Source organism: Oryx dammah, unplaced genomic scaffold (assembly GCF_014754425.2).
Source record: "Oryx dammah isolate SB20612 unplaced genomic scaffold, SCBI_Odam_1.1 HiC_scaffold_5, whole genome shotgun sequence".
Taxonomy (NCBI): Eukaryota; Metazoa; Chordata; class Mammalia; order Artiodactyla; family Bovidae; genus Oryx; species Oryx dammah.
The window spans coordinates 66,651,302-66,667,134 of record NW_024070189.1 but is presented as its reverse complement, the minus strand read 5'-3'; the positions used below and the strand labels follow the sequence as shown (position 1 = coordinate 66,667,134).

Here is a 15,833-nt window from a genome sequence, read left to right as displayed (position 1 = left end):
ATTCTTTTCCTTTATGCTGCTCCCGCTTGGGCGCTCTGTCTGTGTTAGACTCTTTGAGACCCCGTGGACACATGGCGCCCTCCAGGCTCCTCTGTTCATAGGGATTCTCCAGGCAAGAATAGTAGATGGGTTGCCATGCCCTCCTCCAGGGCATCTTCCGAACCCAGGTCTCCCTCATTGCAGGCGGATTCTTCACCGTCTGAGCCACCAGGGAAGTCCAAGAATACTGGAGTGCGTAGGTTATTATTAGTACCAGATAATGAACGTAGTTCCCTACACCTTGGCTCTGTCTTTATGTCTCTCTGTCTCTGATTCCCTGTGGGTCTCTGTAGTGCACTTCTTTAACACTCACACGCCCGCAGTCCTTCAGACCAATCTGGTGACTCAAGGAGAAGCACCGCTTTGCCCGCCCCCAAGACAAACACGCGCAGTGACCGCAGGGTTTTCCTCAATCTGCTGGGGCCGCCCACCCTCCAGGCTCCAGAGGTGTAGTTGTTCGGCCGTCTGCGGCTCTGGCCCCGCCCCTGAGGAGCCGCATTGGCCGGCCCCCGGACCAGAGCCCCGCCCCGCATCCTGACCCGCCCCCTCTGGCTCTGGCCCCGCCCCCGAGGCTTCCAATTGGCCTGCGTGGGGCGGCCGGGTCTGTTCCTCTGCTCGCTGATCTCGCAATGGCAGAGCCGCGGATGCTCGCTGGGAGGCGAGAACCGGCGGCGAGTTGGGCGCGTGGCCATGCGCGGCCGCCTATGGCTGGGCCTGGTGTGGCTATTGCTGGCACGGGCGCCCGGCGCCGCGGGGACACCAAACACTCTGCGGAGACCACGCAGCTACCCGCACCTGGAGGGCGACGTGCGTTGGCGGCGTCTCTTCTCTTCCACCCACTTCTTCCTGCTCGTGGACCCCAGCGGCCGCGTGCAAGGCACCCGCTGGCGCGACAACCCTGACAGTGAGTAGCCGGGGCCGCTGCCCGGGGGCGGGGGACAGGTAAGATAGGCGGACAAAGGCAAATAGCAAAGGCAGGGCAGGGCAGCAGGGATGTGACACCAACTCAGGTTCTGTGCACTGTTCTCGTTCCTTCTCTCACTTGAGGGAGGTTCTGGAGGCTCCTCCGGCTGCTGGGTGGCGGCCAAGTCATTTCCCATCTGGGGCCTCAGTTTCCTCAACTATAAATTGGGCCCAACCCACTTGGAAGGAGGGTTGAACAGTTGAGGTCAAGGTCATGAGGGAAGCTCCCACCTCCAGGCCTGGCTCAGCAGCAGAAGGGTCTCAGAGAGATAGTTGAGGTTGGGACCACGGGGGCTCCAGAGGGGAAGGGGAGCGGAAGCTGGGACTGCGGGAAGAGCCTCCATGGGCCCAGCACATAATGAGGTGAGGAAAGAGTTGAGTCTGAACTGTGAACTCCCCACCCTGCAAAACCAAACTCAGGGCCCATCTGAGTTGGGGTCCCCTGTATGTCTTCCTGGACACCCACTTGGCAGATGAGGAAACTAAGGCACAGAGAGGGCAAATGACCTACCTGGGGTGGGAGGTGGAGGCATTGAGCTGGGGCTCTACAGTGCCCAGAACCTCACTGAGTTGGTGTCACATCCCTGCTGCCCTGACCAGGAAACAGTAGGCACTCAATAAGTGTTTGTGGAATATATAAGGTAAGAGGAGATGAAGGGGCAAAGAAAGAGAAGGAGGAGATCGGCAATAAAAGGGAGGCTAGGGCGGTCAATGACCCCAGGCCTGTCTCAGTCTTCCTGCAGCTCTGAGGCCAGGCAGAGTGGGAGTGGGGGAGCCAAGGCAGTGCTGGCCACTGCCTGAATCACCACCATTAGGGCAGATAATCACCTTGCCCTTCCCAGTTGCTTTCATCTGGGGCTCTCAAGGCCCTCATTAGTCTCACCAGACGAGGGCAAGGACAGGGGGACTGGCTGGGCCGGTCGCTCAGTGGTGGGCATGGCCATGCAGGGTGGCCCTGGGCGGGGGGTGAAGTCTGGCTCTGCTGGATGGCTTAGGACAGTCACTGCTTCTCTCTGAGCCTTGGTTTCCCCACCTGGAACTGGGTGTCTCACCAAAAAACAGCAGGTGCAAATGTCCTGTGGGACATGGGGTGAGTGCCCCATCATCAAAGACATCCAAGTCCAGGCTGAACACCAGAGGGCAGGGCTTTGACTCCAGATTATGCCCCTGTCACTGGGTGGGGCTCAGAGTGTGAGCTGGGGCTTGTCCCCCAACCCTGCTCCACTGGACAGGAAACATCAGCTCAGATGGGGCAGGGCTGCCCTAGGGTTACCCATCCAGCAACAGGGCCTGAGAAACTGGCTCTGCCACTTCTCAGGCCTCAGTTTCCCCACCTGAGAAGTGGGCACAGTTAGCACCTCTCTCCTGGAGCTGTGTGTGGGCTTGGTGGGATACAATGCCTGGCATACAGTTGGCACTCAAGCAGTGTTAGCAGGTAGTGTTGATCTGAACACCTTGTGCCCCACGCCCAGGCCATTGGCTGGGTGGTGTCTCCCGTGTAAAGCTCGGCCCTGGCTGGCCGAGCTGTCAGCGTCAGATATGGTAACAGCACTGTGGGGCCTGTGCTCACTGCCAGGGATCTATATCTATCACAGAGGCACTCACCTCCTCTGACTTGGTTTTCTCACCCCTGACTAACAGGCTCCCCGCTACTGCAAAGCTTGGGGATGATCTCCACTGGCCTCCAGAGAAAGGCCTTACTCCTTCCCCACTGATTCCCACTCCTACCACCCCCGCCCCTGCCCCGCCCCCCGGCCTGGAGTACTCTTTCCCCGCCGGTCAGTCCCACAGCTTCAGGACCTGCATGGCTCCTGGTGCGTCCCCACACCCAGCACAGGGCCAGGCACACAGGAGGTACTTGGGAAATATTTCCAATGGGGAATGTTTCCCGCGTGAATGAATGAACAGGGAGAACGGGTCGGGGAGGGGAGTGGGGAGTGGGCGGGCCCTGACAGAGCCCCTCTGTGCAGGCGTCCTGGAGATCCGATCCGTCCGTGTGGGCGTCGTGGCGCTCAAGGCGGTGCACAGTGGCTTCTACGTGGCCATGAACCGCCTTGGCAGACTCTATGGGTCGGTGAGTGGAAATGCACAGGGCGGTCGGGGGTGCGCGAAGTGTGCGGGGGCGTGTCCGGGGCGTGTCCAGGGCCGCTCACCGCCCACCCCGCAGCGGTTCTGCGCTGCGCACTGCAGGTTCCGGGAGCGCATCGAGGAGAATGGCTACAACACCTACGCGTCAGTCCGCTGGCGCCACCAAGGCCGGCCTATGTTCCTGGCTCTGGACGGTCGGGGCGCCCCGAGGCTCGGGGGCCGCACACAGCGACACCACCCGTCCACGCTCTTCCTGCCCGTCCTGGTCTCCTGAGTCCCAGGGTCAGTGACGCCTGGTCCGAGATTCCAGGAGACGCTTGAGGCTGGGGAAGGCGGGGTTTGGGGCGAGACTGTGTCCAGTTACTCACTGGTTTCACCTGCATTGAGCACCTGCTCTGCTGGACACTGGGGACACCACCAGACCCCACAGATGTGGCCCCACGCTCAGAGAGACTGAGTTGGAGGGGTGGTAGACAGTGAGCTGAGCAGGGCCGTAAGGAATCCAGCCACAAGCTGGGGGCCAGGGAGGCTTTAACAAAGGCACCGGCCAGGCTGGAGATGGGGAGGCAAACATGCCGGGGTGGGAACCTACTGGGGTGTTTGAGGCAGCAAGGAGGTGGGGAGGCTGGGGGCTGGGGTACACTGATGCCATGGACTGGCAGGGACTGGTCCCAGGGCCCATGGACATTTCACCTCATGGGGCATAGGGGACTTTACAGGTGGGATTAAGGCCCCTGAGATGGAGACAACCCTGGATCCTTTGGGGGGCCCAGTGTCATCACAGGGTCCTTGTAAGAGGGAAGTGGGAGGGTCAGAGACAGAGAGACAGGAGATGCTGGCTGTGAGGATGGAGGGAGGGGCTGTGAGCCAGTGATGTGGCACCTCTAGAAACTGGAAAAGTGGGGAGTCGGTACTCCCCTGGAGCCTCGGGAGGGACTAGCCCTGCCCACGCCTGGATTTAGCCTTCTAAGACCCAAATTGTGACCCCAAGACTTAAGTTGATAAACGTGTTGTTTGAAGCCATCAAGTTTGGTGATTTGTCACAGCCATCCTTGCAGACCCACACACACTGGCCTCAGAGCCCCTTATAAGGTGTGCAGCCCCTCGGGGTGTGCAGGCCGAGGGGGGGTCCCAGGTCAGCTTCCTGGGGGCTGAGCTCCCCTGGGGGGGCAAGGGTGGAGCCAGGAAGTGGGGGGAGGCTCCCACCCCTCCCAGTGGCCATTTCCACTTAAAAGACCAATTTAGGGGGCACTCCCATGGGGCACAGACTGGACACTCACCCACAGAGGGAGCAGGGTGATCCTGCTGTGGACAGACTGGGCCCCAGGCTGCACCGACGCACACAAGGAATAAACCGACCACTGGCTTCTTTCTAAGTAGGTGTATTTTTAAATAGCTTTCAAGATACACATATTTTCTCCTTTAAAAAATGTCTGTCAGAGCAGTCTTGTCCTTGTTTCGCTGGTTATCCTGGTGTCCCAGGCCCCAGTGTTCAGGGTGGGGAGCAGGGCCTGTACACGCAGCCAGGACCCCAGCCGAGTGGCTCCACCCCGTCTCTCCACAGATCATGCAGGGCCGCGAGTGAGCTCAAACGTCCGTTTATTTCAAAGCAGTAATAATTTAAAATTATAAAAACCTTTCCGCCGTTGAACATGTAGAGGGTGAGGTCAGAGACAAAGGGGAGGGAAGGTGGGACGCCCAGGCAGTGTGTGCGGGCGCCCGGCCCAGCCGGGTTGTCCCTGGGGAGGCCGAGCTCCCTCCGCAGCCTGGAAGGGTGGGTCCTCCGAGCCTCCTCTGCGGCGGGCCCGGTGGTGCTACAGTCCGTGGGCGCGTGGGCTGTCTGCTGTTGCCCTGGGGGCTGGCCGGCCGATGTGCTCAGGAGCTGCTGGCTGGGTTCTCATTGCCAGGTGAGCTGGAGGAGGACGATGACGAGGAGGAGAAGCTCACCCCAGCGAGGCCCGGGGGGTCGGTGGCTGTGTTCTGTCCTGTGAGGCTTTTTCGGCAGACGGGGCAGCTGTCGTGCTTTGCAGGACAGAGGAGAGGGAACAGTTCAGAGGCAGCGGGGGCGAAGGGTTGGGGGGAGCGTCCTGGCCAGCCCACTGCTCACCTGCTCCAGCCAGGGCACGATGCAGCCGTCGTGGAAGAGGTGGTTGCAGGGCAGCTGCCTCACATGCTCACCCAACCCATAGTCATCCTTGCACACGGGGCACTCCAGCCCTGAGCCTGCAGGGCAGGAGTGCATCTCTCAGGGTAGCTCCCCTGCAGCCCTGCCCAAGGTGTCCCAGGGAGGAGGGGTCACTGGCCCAAGCCCACCCCCTGCCCCCCCACTCCCCCACTGGCCCCTGGGGCTCGTACCAACGTGCTCCTCAGTCACAGGCACGGTGGGGAGGGCCTGGATTTTCTCTTTGTCTGCCGGTGGGGGACCCGTGTTTTCAAACTGATTGAGGAGCTGAAAGATAAAGAGGCCAGAGAGCAGGTGGGCTGGTGGGGCCCCTCGCCCCATGGGGCTATGAAATGCAAGGCGGGGTTACCTGCAAAAGCACCGAGGCCCCGTTTGTCCTGGCCTGACCCTGAGGGGTCAGAGGTCAGCTGCCCCAGGAGGCCCAGCCCTGGGCTTCTGCCCACTCTTCTGCTCATCACCACCTTGTAGCCAGGGCTGGTAGCCACCCCAGGGACACCATGGCTCCCTCCTATGGCCAGGGTGGCTCCCAAATCCTCACGTTGCTACAACCAGGGGGCAGGCACCAGTGACAGAATATGCAGCAGAAGGCCCCAAGATAGTTACAGCCCCGCCTCATAAGTGCCACCCAAGACACAGACACGGGAGACACTCTGTCCTCCTGGGCCTAGCCTGTAGGGTTGTGGTCCCCACACCAGCTGAGCAAGGCCCTTGTACCTGCGTGATGATGGCGTCCAGGCCATTGGCCCCCCAGGCGTAGTCCATCGGGTTTGAATGCAGGACGCCCCTGGGCAGAGAAGGCTGGGGTTCAAGTGGCAGAGGGGTGGGCCGGGCGCAGGGGGCCCCTCCCCTACTCACCAGGGGCCCAGGCCCAGGTTGGGGATGGTGGCCGGGGTGATGATGCCGTTGACCAGCTGCTGGATGATCCTGGAACAGAGTGGCCAGGCCCGTGGTTAGTGCCTTTATGAGGGGGAGCCAGTGTAGGGGGCCTGGACACTCAACTGGTGAGAAAAAGCCCAAACACAAGGGTGCTGGGGTAGAGGTCTCCTTGAGGCCTGGACAGTGCCAGTTGACACACAGTTGCGTCTACCCCCATTTTGCAACCCAGAGGAAGTGCCGTGGGGGACCTAGGGGGGCCCCAGGAGCCCTGGAGTCAGCCCTGTTCCTCACAGTGGCCCTGAAACCTGCCAGCTGAGGTCACAGTGAGCCAGGCCATGTCCTGAGCTGGACCAGCCTCGGCCTGCCTGCAATCAAGCTCCATCTACAAAGACCCACAGGACGCTCAGCCCCGTGTCCCGCGGGGCTGGGACGGGCCTTCTAGGTCTTCCCATCCTGTCCTCAGGACCCTGCACACAGAAGGGGCGGATACTGCCGTTCGCCTGTGCCCCGGGGCGGAGGCCTCTCTCTGAAGGATGCTGAGGGGCACACCGTGGGCACACAGCCCCTCAGCCAACCGGGACCCACAGGGGACCCGCCCTGCCTGGAGGACGGCCCGAGCCAGCACCCAGGCCTTGTGCCCACAGCACCTCCTGAAAGGACAGCTGGTTGCTCTGCCTGAGCGGGAGGGGTGGGCTGGACGCCCCCAGCCCCCCACCCGCGGCCGCCCCCAGGCCCCCTCACCCTTCCAGCGTGGGGACGCCTTCGTGCCGGCCGGTGGCCCGCCGCGCGGTGAGGCGGGCGCGGGGCTGCCGGGCGCCGTACCGGTGCCGGGAGTGCTGCTCTCGCTCCCGCCGGCTCTCAGGGTCCCTGCTGTCATCAGCCTGCGCCCCAGGGGGAAACGTGGGGATCTCGAAGCTGTCGTCAAAGATGCCGAAAGCAAAGTGCCCATAGCCCTGCGGCAGCGTGAACAGGGGCTGGTCCACATTCTGCAGAGAGGAGGGCCATCATCATGGGAGAGGGGCCAGGGCTGGGCGGGAGGTGGGCAGCCCTCACAGGGAACGGGGAGGCTGCCTCTCACCTCGAATGGTTGCTGCCGGCTCTGGTCCGCAGAAGCTGTAGAGGGGGCTGAACCATTCTCTGCACTCCTGAGGACAGGCACCATTAGCAGCAGGAGCACCCCACCCCAGACAGATGGCCAGAGAGTCAGACGAAGGCGGACCTCCTCCACCCCGACCCAGATCCAGGCAGTGCACCCTTGGGCTGAGGGTCCATGAGGCAGGCAGCCTTACCTGGTCTCTTCCGGAAGCTCCTCGATAAACCCGGACTCGCATCTTGGGCAGATGTAATCCTGGGGAGGAGAGGGCAGGCAAGCATGATCTCAGGGCAAGGCGGTGTGTGTGTGTGTGTGTGTGTGTGTATGTGACTCATCTCAAGGGCCCAGGTGGGAACCTGCCAGCTCCAGCCGTGTGGCCCCAGGCAGGGCTGGTGCACTGACTTCCTCGCCCACATGGTGGGCCGTGACCTTGGCAGTTACATCCCCAACCTCCCACGTCCCTGAGTCCATCAGCTTGTGCTCCCCACAGTGACAGTAGTCACAGTTTTGGGGCCTCCACTCAGCCACGTGGCCTGATGAAGGCTCTGACAAAGCCAGCAGCAAAGGGCCAGCTGACGCGGGTCCAGGGAAGTTTCCTAACTCGAGGGACCTGAGAATGTTCCCTAACAACCCTACACCCACACAAATATAAAGGAGGGTTAGGAGAGTGACTAGTGGGGCTCCAGGACCACTGAGCCTCAGAGACCAACTCCCAGGAAGGCAGCCACAGAGGGTGGGAGGCACACCCAGGCAGAGGAACCGGCCTGCAGAACATTCTGGACTGCCCGAGGTATGGCCTGTGACCCTAGGCTGGACAGCCAGCGGGCAGACTGTGATGTCTCCAGTCAGCAGAGAGGTGGCCCTGCCCCTCAGGGACAGGGAGCCCGAGCACCAAATCCACTAGTTGAGCCTGGAACTGGCCCAGGTCCACATGTGTTCTAAAGCTGCAAGCGTGAGGTGCTTCCACTGAGGCCGCCCAAGGTCCCAGTTCCCGGGAGCCTGGGGCACCGATGGCTGGTCCACCCTCTGTAGGGAACAATACGGAGGTGTGTGGGGTGTGGCCTGCCCTGCAGATGCTGGGGTCCAGGCACCTGTCTGGAAGGTGGGACCCCCACCTGCTCCACTGCAGAGAGCAAAGGGGCCAGGGAATCAAAGGACACACCTCCTGAGCCAGGCGGGAAGATAGGCCAGAGCTGCACATGTCCCGGGAACCTGTGTCCAGATGTGTAATGAACTCTTACGATTCAACAACAAAAGACAAACGCCCCAGTTAGAAAATGGCCAGAGGATCAGAACAGCATTTCTCCACAGACAGACAGGTGGCCACGAGCCAAGAAGGGATACACACATGGTCTGCCAACAGGGAAACGCAAACCAAAACCAGTGGGATACACTCCACATCCACCCAGATGGCTGGACCCACAGAGCTGACAGGGACCACTGTGGGAAGCGGCACAGAAACTGGAACCCCCACACAGCAGGTGGACTGTGAAATGGGGCAGTGTCCTCAGAAAACAGTCATGGTCACCCCATGACCCTGCAGTCGCCCCACCAGGCAACCACCAGAGGTTACAGAGATATAGGTCCACACAAACCCACATATGCACAGCAGCCAAACACAACCACATGTCCCTCCACTCCCGGGAGCATCACTCAGACATGGAAAGGGGAGCCCTGACACTTGCTATCATGTGGATGGACCCTGAGAACACGATGCTCATTGAGAGAAGCAAACATAGGACACAGAGAATGTGATTCCACTGATGGAAAACATCCAGAACAGGCAGATCCACAGACACAGAGTGGGATCCTGGTTGTCAGGGACCATGAAGGCGACTGCTCATGGGGACAGGGCTTCTTTTTGAGTGACCAAATGTCCTGGACGAGGACACTGGTGATGGCCGGCTGCAAGACCTGAGCTTTAAGTGGATGGGACATGTGGCACTGAAACTGTGAACCAGGAACAGCAGGACAGCAGCCCTCTGCCCTCCTGAGCAGGGGCGTGGCACCCAGGGAGGCTCCCCCAGGGATTGCCCACCATAGCTGTCACTGGCATGGGGTTTCCAGGGCTGTCACTCAGCCTGTCATTTACTTCAACATTTCATAGGCCAAGAAATGCAGTCACTGGAGGCTCTGTGCTTGGTAGCCAAGGTTCTTGCCCCCTCCAGGAGCCTGCAGAGGGGAGGCGATGGACAGGGACAAATGTGGCTGCAGTTGAGTCTGAGCTGACTGAGGTTAGGAAGCTGGGAACCTTCTGGCCTGGGTCAACAGGAAGGCCCAGAACCTCCCTGAAGCCTGGCGGAACCCCCATGAGAAAACTCTCTCTCCTGGGCACCCTTCCCCAGGCCTGCACCCTGCCCCGGGCAGGCCTGGGAGAGCCAGGGCGGGGTGAGCAACACACCCACTGGAGATAGGGTGCCTGTCCTCCACCCCGAGGCTCACTGCTGCTCCTGGGGCCTGGGAGCCGATTGCCATGCCATCCTCAGGGGTCCCTGTGTTCCCCGAGCCCCAGCACAACCCAGACCAGCCATCTCAGGACCTGGGCCTCTCCCCGTCCTGGGTCCCCGCAGCCTGAGCTGGTATCTACCTGGCTTGCCCCCTCTTGGAAGCTGGGTCCCGACTGCAAGCCTCCATCTCCCCACCTGCAAATGGCGGGTGGCCTCAACCCCAGGCTCTGGAGTTGGCCCCTGAGCCACAGTGACCTGGTTTCAGGGAGGCCCCAGACTCTGATGCACATGCAGAAGGTCCAGACCTGGGTCTTCAATGCTCCCTCCTCCAGAGGCCGCACGTCCCAGAAATTTAATTACCTCACTGTGACAGAAATGGGGGACACTCTGGGATGGAATGATCACCCCCACAGGGCAGAGTCTATATACCTTGGCAGGGCCCTAGCTCATGAGCATCTATCCCCAGCTGACAGCTTCTCTCCTGAGGAGACCAGGGTGAACACGCCCTCATTATTACCATGGCAACAGCAGCCCATAGGACAGACCATGCACTCCATTCATTCACCACTTGCTCCCTGCAGTAGGCCCTTGGAGACAGGCTTCACCCTTCATGCCACATGCAGACCCCAGGTTCCTGGTCAGGTAAGTATGAGGGAACGGAGGACATTGAGGTGGGAGCTAGAGAGATGCTGGCCTTAACACTGAGCAGGCAGGGGGCCAGCCTAAGCCCCAGGGGCTCCATGCAGAGGACGGACCTCTCTTCACCCTGACGGCTCTCAGAGATGGCCTGTTCAATGGAACAGAGCTTGTCCCCGTCCCCCTGATCCTGCTCAGGGATACTTCTGAGAGGAATCAGGGGTGTCCCATAGGACAGCAGACAGAACCATGACCGCTACCAGTCAGGCCACCAGGAGCCTGGCCTGTGGATGTCCCAGATCCACCTCATCCCTGGCGCTCCCATTTCCCGGGGGATCGAGTCTGGGCCTGTGCACCCGAGCAGAGGCCTCTGAGCTGGCCGGCCTGCCCGGTTCCTGCTCCCACACGCCCATTCCAGGCAGGCACCCGCCCTTCCGGGGCATCCTGGCCCCCCTGTGCCGGCACTCTCGAGACCAGGGGTGCCCTCGCCAACTCATCTGATGGGCGAGAAGAATGAGGCAGAGTCTCATGCCTGCAGGGAGAAACCCCGGGAGCAGAGGGCCTGCAGCCACCAGAGTCTAACTGCCCCACTGGGACAGGGGGAGGTAGGAGGGGTGCTGCTGGCAGGAGCCTCCCACTGTCACCAGGTTAAGAGCCCACCTCCCTACCCTCACCAACACCAAGTGCACCCCTACTCATAAACAGACACCTGTCTACAGGACCCCGTCAAACCCCTCCCAAACCCACAAATCAGTCCCCTTGCCTCCAATATTTGCTCCTAACAGAATTTACCAACATTCCAACAAATCAAATATTTGCCAATCATTTGCTCAGCATTGGCTCCCTGTAAACTCTCAGAGCAAAGGTCATGGCTACCTTGTCACCACTGGATCCTGTGACTAGAAAGGCCCTCGCCAGCTCAGTGTCCACAGACTGTCCACAGAGATCAGGATCCTTCTGGTCCGAGACTACATGGCCAGGATCCGGCCGCGTGCTGGCCCTGGGAAGGGAGGCCAGAACAGCTAACTACACAGACCACTTGGCCCCGGGCTTCCGATGGCTGTGGACAGGTCACTCTGGGGTAAGCCCAAGGCCCACGGCCTGTCCGAGGCTCACACCAGCTGCAAGGGGCTCCCTGCAGCTCACCTAGGCTAAAGGGCTGTCCCGCCAACCCGACCGTTCCTGCCAGTGGAGAAAACCAGACCCAGAGCTGGGGCGCACAGGAAGCCGGAAGAAGCAGAAGCAGTAAGTCTTCCGGGAGGCTGGAGTGGGGGGAGTCGGACAAGTCTCGGCCCCCCAAGTCTGCTCGCGCACCGAGGTTTCCATTTATCTGCCGGTCCCCATCCCCTTGCCTCTGGAAGCCACACCACCCTTCTCTTATCTTACGCTCTCCTCCTGGGTCGAGGCACCCGTCTCCATTCCAAACCCTGACTCTAGCTCACTCTCCTCTGTGGCTGGGATAATGCCCACGACTCCTGCTGGCTCCCCCAGTGAAGTCCACAGCAAGAAAGGCGGGGATGGGAATCTGGTTCTTAAATCAGCCAGATGACCAAGGAGAGCTGGTGCTCAATCAATCGTCGCCACCCACAGCCCCTTTCCCTGGCCTCCCACATCGCCCTCTTACTGCTCCTTGTGAGCTGGCCGAGCGGCAAATGCCACGAGCGGGGCCGGCCAGGGGCGCCGTGCCTTCTAGCCTTCCTCCCAGTCAGCGGGGGAGGGTCGGCCAGGCGGGGGACACCGACCCCATCCCGGACCTACCCACTCGGAACTTCCGGGCTGAGGGGCCTGGAAACCGAGCCTTTCACCAGCAGCTGTCCCGCGGCCTCCACCCGGACGAGAGCACAGGGCCCACCCGGGTCCAGACCCGGGGCCCCGGAAGGCGCAAGAACGCCGGCTCGGGCCGCCGTCGGGCCCGGGAGAGCTACGGCTCTCTCCCACGAGGCGTCCGCAGCGCTGACCGCGCTCGGGGCCGACTCTGCTCCCTCCCGGTCATCGGCCTCGCTGCGCCACCAGGGCCGCCGCTTCCGGGCCCTCCGCGGGGACCTCAGTTTCCCCGTCCGTGCCAACTCGCCTCGGGCCAAGGCAGTGGCCCCCGCCCGCCCGGCCTGGGCCTCACCGGCAGGCGCGGCACGATCTCGACTGAGCAGCAGTGGCAGAAGTACCGTCCGGGCTGCGGCGACGCCTCGGCCATGGCCACCGCCGCCTCCTCCGCGCCGCCCGCCCCCCGCGCGGCGCCCGCCGCCCGCCGCCCGCCGCCGGCCGTTTGCTGCTCCCTCGCCGGCCGACGAGCCCGCGCACGCTCACGCACGGCACGCACGGCACGCACGGCGTGAGGAGGGGAAGGGCAGCGGAAACGGGACAGGCAGCGCGCGAGGCGGGCGGTGGCTCGGGTGACGGTGGCCGCCGAGGAGCAAACTAGGAGCAGAGCTGGGCGGGGACGGGGCCATGGGCGGGGCCTTGCTGGGCGGTTGCATGCCTTGGCAACCTGGATCAGGGCCTGAGGTGGGTTTGGAGGCGGGCCCGGCTCGAAGACTAAGGAGAAGGCCAAGGGCGGGGCTGGGGGGGGGCGGGGCCAAGCCCCTCCTCTTCTACAAATCTGCTACCAGCTCCTACCCCGACCCCCCTAGTTCTCTCATTATTTCTCTTATTGCCAAGACCCACCTGTTTGGAAATCAGTCCTGAATATTCACTGGAAGGATTGATGTTGAAGCTGAAGCTCCAATGCTTTGGCCACCTGATACGAAGAGCTGACTCATTGGAAAAGACCTTGATGCTGGGAAAGATTGAAGGCGGGAGGAGAAGGGGATGACAGAGGATGAGGTGGTTGGATGGCATCAGTGACGCAATGGACATGAGTTTGAGCAGGCTTCGGGAGTTGGTGATGGACAGGGAAGCCTGGTGTGCTGCAGTCCATGGGGTCGCAAAGAGTCGGACACGACTGAGGGACGATTGAGTGCCTGAACCGAATGACTGACTGACCTGTTACTCACTTCTCTGTCCTCACTGCTCCTGGGATGCTCTGGTGCGCTCTCACCTCCGGGCCTTTGCACGGGCTGTAACCTTGTCCTGGTGCACCATTGCCTAGACACCCGCATGGCTTTCTTCCCCCACACCTTTCAAGTCTGCTCAAATGTCCAACATGCGGAGGCATGTTCTGCAACAGAGCTTAGGCCCATATGATAAACTGTAGGGTCAGTTCCACAACAAAAGGGATTTTTGTATCTTGTTCCCAGCTGGACTCAGAACAGGGCCTCGCACACAAGCTTTACATAAACATTCTTTGAATGCATGCAGACAGGAGACCCATTCCTGGATCAAGGAGGCCTGCTCTCCCATGCCTCAGTGTGACACGTGGCATAAGAGACTCTGAGTGAGGTGTGGCCTTGTTTCCATGATGCCTCAGGGTGAGGAGAGGGCAAAAAACCTACCCCTCCTCTCAAAATTAATCAGGATCATTAAGCCAGGATCATTTCTGAAGTTAGTTCCAGGACAATTATGTACTTATTTCCTTACCCACTAGACAAACATTCATGAAGCTCCTGTTGCATGCCAGACTCTGCTGGGGTGCAAGGACACAGCAGAGGAAACCACGGACAGGAAATGAAAGTGGTTTTCTGAAATACTCCATGACTGGAGGACTGTAGAGCAGGCTGTAGACGTCCCCAGCCCCACGAGACTGAGCCGGGGATGAGCCCCTAAGGTACCCTTGGCTCTGCCTGGAGAGACGGACAGAACTTCCCAGGGGAGAGGAACTTAGAGCCAGGACTTCGAGTAATGAATAGGAGTTAGATGGAGGTGGGATTCCTGCCGAGAGTTGGGAGTATTGGAGCCAGAGTGTCAAAGAATTACAAACTGGAGAATGTGCATAAAGGATCTTGAATGTCAAGAGGCAAGGAATAGGGACTTGTCTGCCAGCCACCATCTTGCACCCCTCAAAACTGAGGTGATTCCAAGGCATTCCTGCTCTGACCACCAGAGAGCGCCCCAGCCCTGTCGCTGGGGCAAAAGACACACCCCCTCCCCCTGCAATCTGCCTCCACCCCACCCTCCCCTGAGGGGTACAGGGAGGGGCCCTTTGCTTCAGATCTTTACTGCCTAGCTCCTGACTTGTTTCACACCAGACATACATTCATTGATTCATTCATCCTACAGAAGTTTCTTTTTTTTGTTTGTTTGTTTGGTTTTTCTTTTCCTTTTGACTTAGGGGATCTTGGTTCCCCAACCAGGGATTGAACCTGGGCCCAGAGCAGTGAGACCACCTAGTCCTAACTACTGAACTGCCAGGGAATTCCCCATCCTGCAAAAGTTTATGAAGTACCACCCAAGAGGCCTTGGAGTCAGTGGGCTCACAGCATTCAAATCCTACCAAGTCACCCTGGATGTGTGGCCCTGGGCAACTCACTTAACCCTTCTGGGCAGGTGGCAGAAACTTCCTCTTGGGGGTTTGAGATTGGATTATGCTTGAGGTACCTGTGGGCCATGCAGCCTCCCTGAGTTCATCTACCCTTCTGGCACCTATCCCCAGCCCAACGCAGTCTCATTGGCCCCCACGGGTGGGCTGAACTGCAGCCCTCCTCAGGGCCTTTGCCTGGTCATGCCCTCTGCTGGGAGTCCCATTCCCACCATCCTTTCTCTTTTGCTGCTTCTCAGAAGGCTGCTCTGATCCTGTCCTGGGGGAGCCCAGTGCCCTCTTCCCTCTCTCCCCAACTCAGCCATCCCCAGATCCAGGAGTTATCAGGGCTATCTCCTAATATGTGAAGCCAATACCCAGAATATAGTAGGTGCTCAATAGATTCTTGAGAAAAAGAACAATTAGTGAGTGCCTGCTGTGTACCAGGCCTGAGTAGGGTGCTGGGAATGTAATGGGAACAAGAATATGGAGTTTTGTATCATAAAACTAAGCGCTTAGGATGTGCCAGCCAGATGTTTAATCCTCACACAAGCCCCAGGATGTGGGAGCAATGAAGACTCCTGTTTTACAGAAGAGAAAGTGAAAGTGAAAGTCACTCAGTCCTGTTTGACTTTTGGCAAGCCCATTAACTATATGGTCCATGGAATTCTCCAGGCCAGAATACTGGAGTGGTTAACCTTTCCCTTCTCCAGGGGATCTTCCCAACCCCGGATCGAACCCAAGTCTCAGACTGAGCCTCAAACATGGTCACACAGCAGACACAACCATTGGACCTCTGGGTCTGGGCTCCTTGCCTTGCTGGCCCTGGGACTGGGACATCCAAATTCAAGTAATCAATCCGGTATCTGCATGTGATCCAGAGGTCCTGAGGTTCTGGGGCCTCATGCATCCATTTATGACCAGTGGCCACCTTGCTGCTGCCACTGATGGGACAGATGTGTGATGGGATGCCTGGCCACTCCAGGGCTCTCTGATTGTGGGGTGCCTCCTGATGGGTTCTCAGCATTTTCTTGAATAGTCTTTGAAAGTGGATTAGGAAGTAACCCCTCAGGACAGGACCATTTCACACCCTAGTCACTGACTTGGGTTCAAATCCAG

The 15,833-nt window shown here is 60.0% G+C and overlaps 2 protein-coding genes across 4 annotated transcripts; one reads left to right on the top strand and one right to left on the bottom strand.

Moving 5' to 3' along the window:
* The first annotated feature begins 639 nt into the window (after positions 1–639).
* FGF22 (fibroblast growth factor 22) lies at positions 640–4,117 on the top strand. Its single transcript, XM_040240285.1, has 3 exons — positions 640–943; positions 2,973–3,076; positions 3,170–4,117. Exons 1-3 carry the CDS (start codon positions 730–732, stop codon positions 3,362–3,364), a joined length of 513 nt encoding a protein of 170 aa, XP_040096219.1. The 5' UTR covers positions 640–729; the 3' UTR covers positions 3,365–4,117.
* A 339-nt stretch (positions 4,118–4,456) lies between these two features.
* Positions 4,457–12,611, bottom strand: RNF126 (ring finger protein 126). 3 transcript variants are annotated; one of them, XM_040240282.1, is made up of 9 exons: positions 12,441–12,611; positions 7,438–7,496; positions 7,227–7,293; positions 6,890–7,134; positions 6,128–6,196; positions 5,987–6,056; positions 5,446–5,539; positions 5,198–5,313; positions 4,457–5,112 (listed from the first exon to the last, which is right to left on the bottom strand). In XM_040240282.1, the coding sequence occupies exons 1-9, from the start codon at positions 12,513–12,515 to the stop codon at positions 4,966–4,968; spliced, it is 942 nt and encodes a 313-aa protein (XP_040096216.1). In that variant the 5' UTR covers positions 12,516–12,611; the 3' UTR covers positions 4,457–4,965. The 3 variants fall into 3 exon arrangements, with proteins under 3 accessions (XP_040096216.1, XP_040096218.1, XP_040096217.1); XM_040240284.1 differs by having other exon boundaries at positions 6,971–7,134; positions 12,441–12,600; XM_040240283.1 differs by having other exon boundaries at positions 6,890–7,101; positions 12,441–12,577.
* Positions 12,612–15,833: the final 3,222 nt, after the last annotated feature.

Bases quoted from the DNA above. Each gene is read 5' to 3' on its own strand.
- RNF126 (XM_040240282.1), bottom strand. From the start codon at position 12,515: ATGGCCGAGGCGTCGCCGCAGCCCGGACGGTACTTCTGCCACTGCTGC. The intron at 7,497-12,440 runs GTGAGGCCCAGG...TCTCCTCCCCAG, and splicing joins AGATCGTGCCGCGCCTGCCG to GATTACATCTGCCCAAGATG. The intron at 6,197-6,889 runs GTGAGGGGGCCT...ACTCTGTTCCAG, and splicing joins GGCGTCCCCACGCTGGAAGG to GATCATCCAGCAGCTGGTCA.
- FGF22 (XM_040240285.1), top strand. From the start codon at position 730: ATGCGCGGCCGCCTATGGCTGGGCCTGGTGTGGCTATTGCTGGCACGG. The intron at 944-2,972 runs GTGAGTAGCCGG...CCCTCTGTGCAG, and splicing joins CTGGCGCGACAACCCTGACA to GCGTCCTGGAGATCCGATCC. The intron at 3,077-3,169 runs GTGAGTGGAAAT...CCCACCCCGCAG, and splicing joins TTGGCAGACTCTATGGGTCG to CGGTTCTGCGCTGCGCACTG.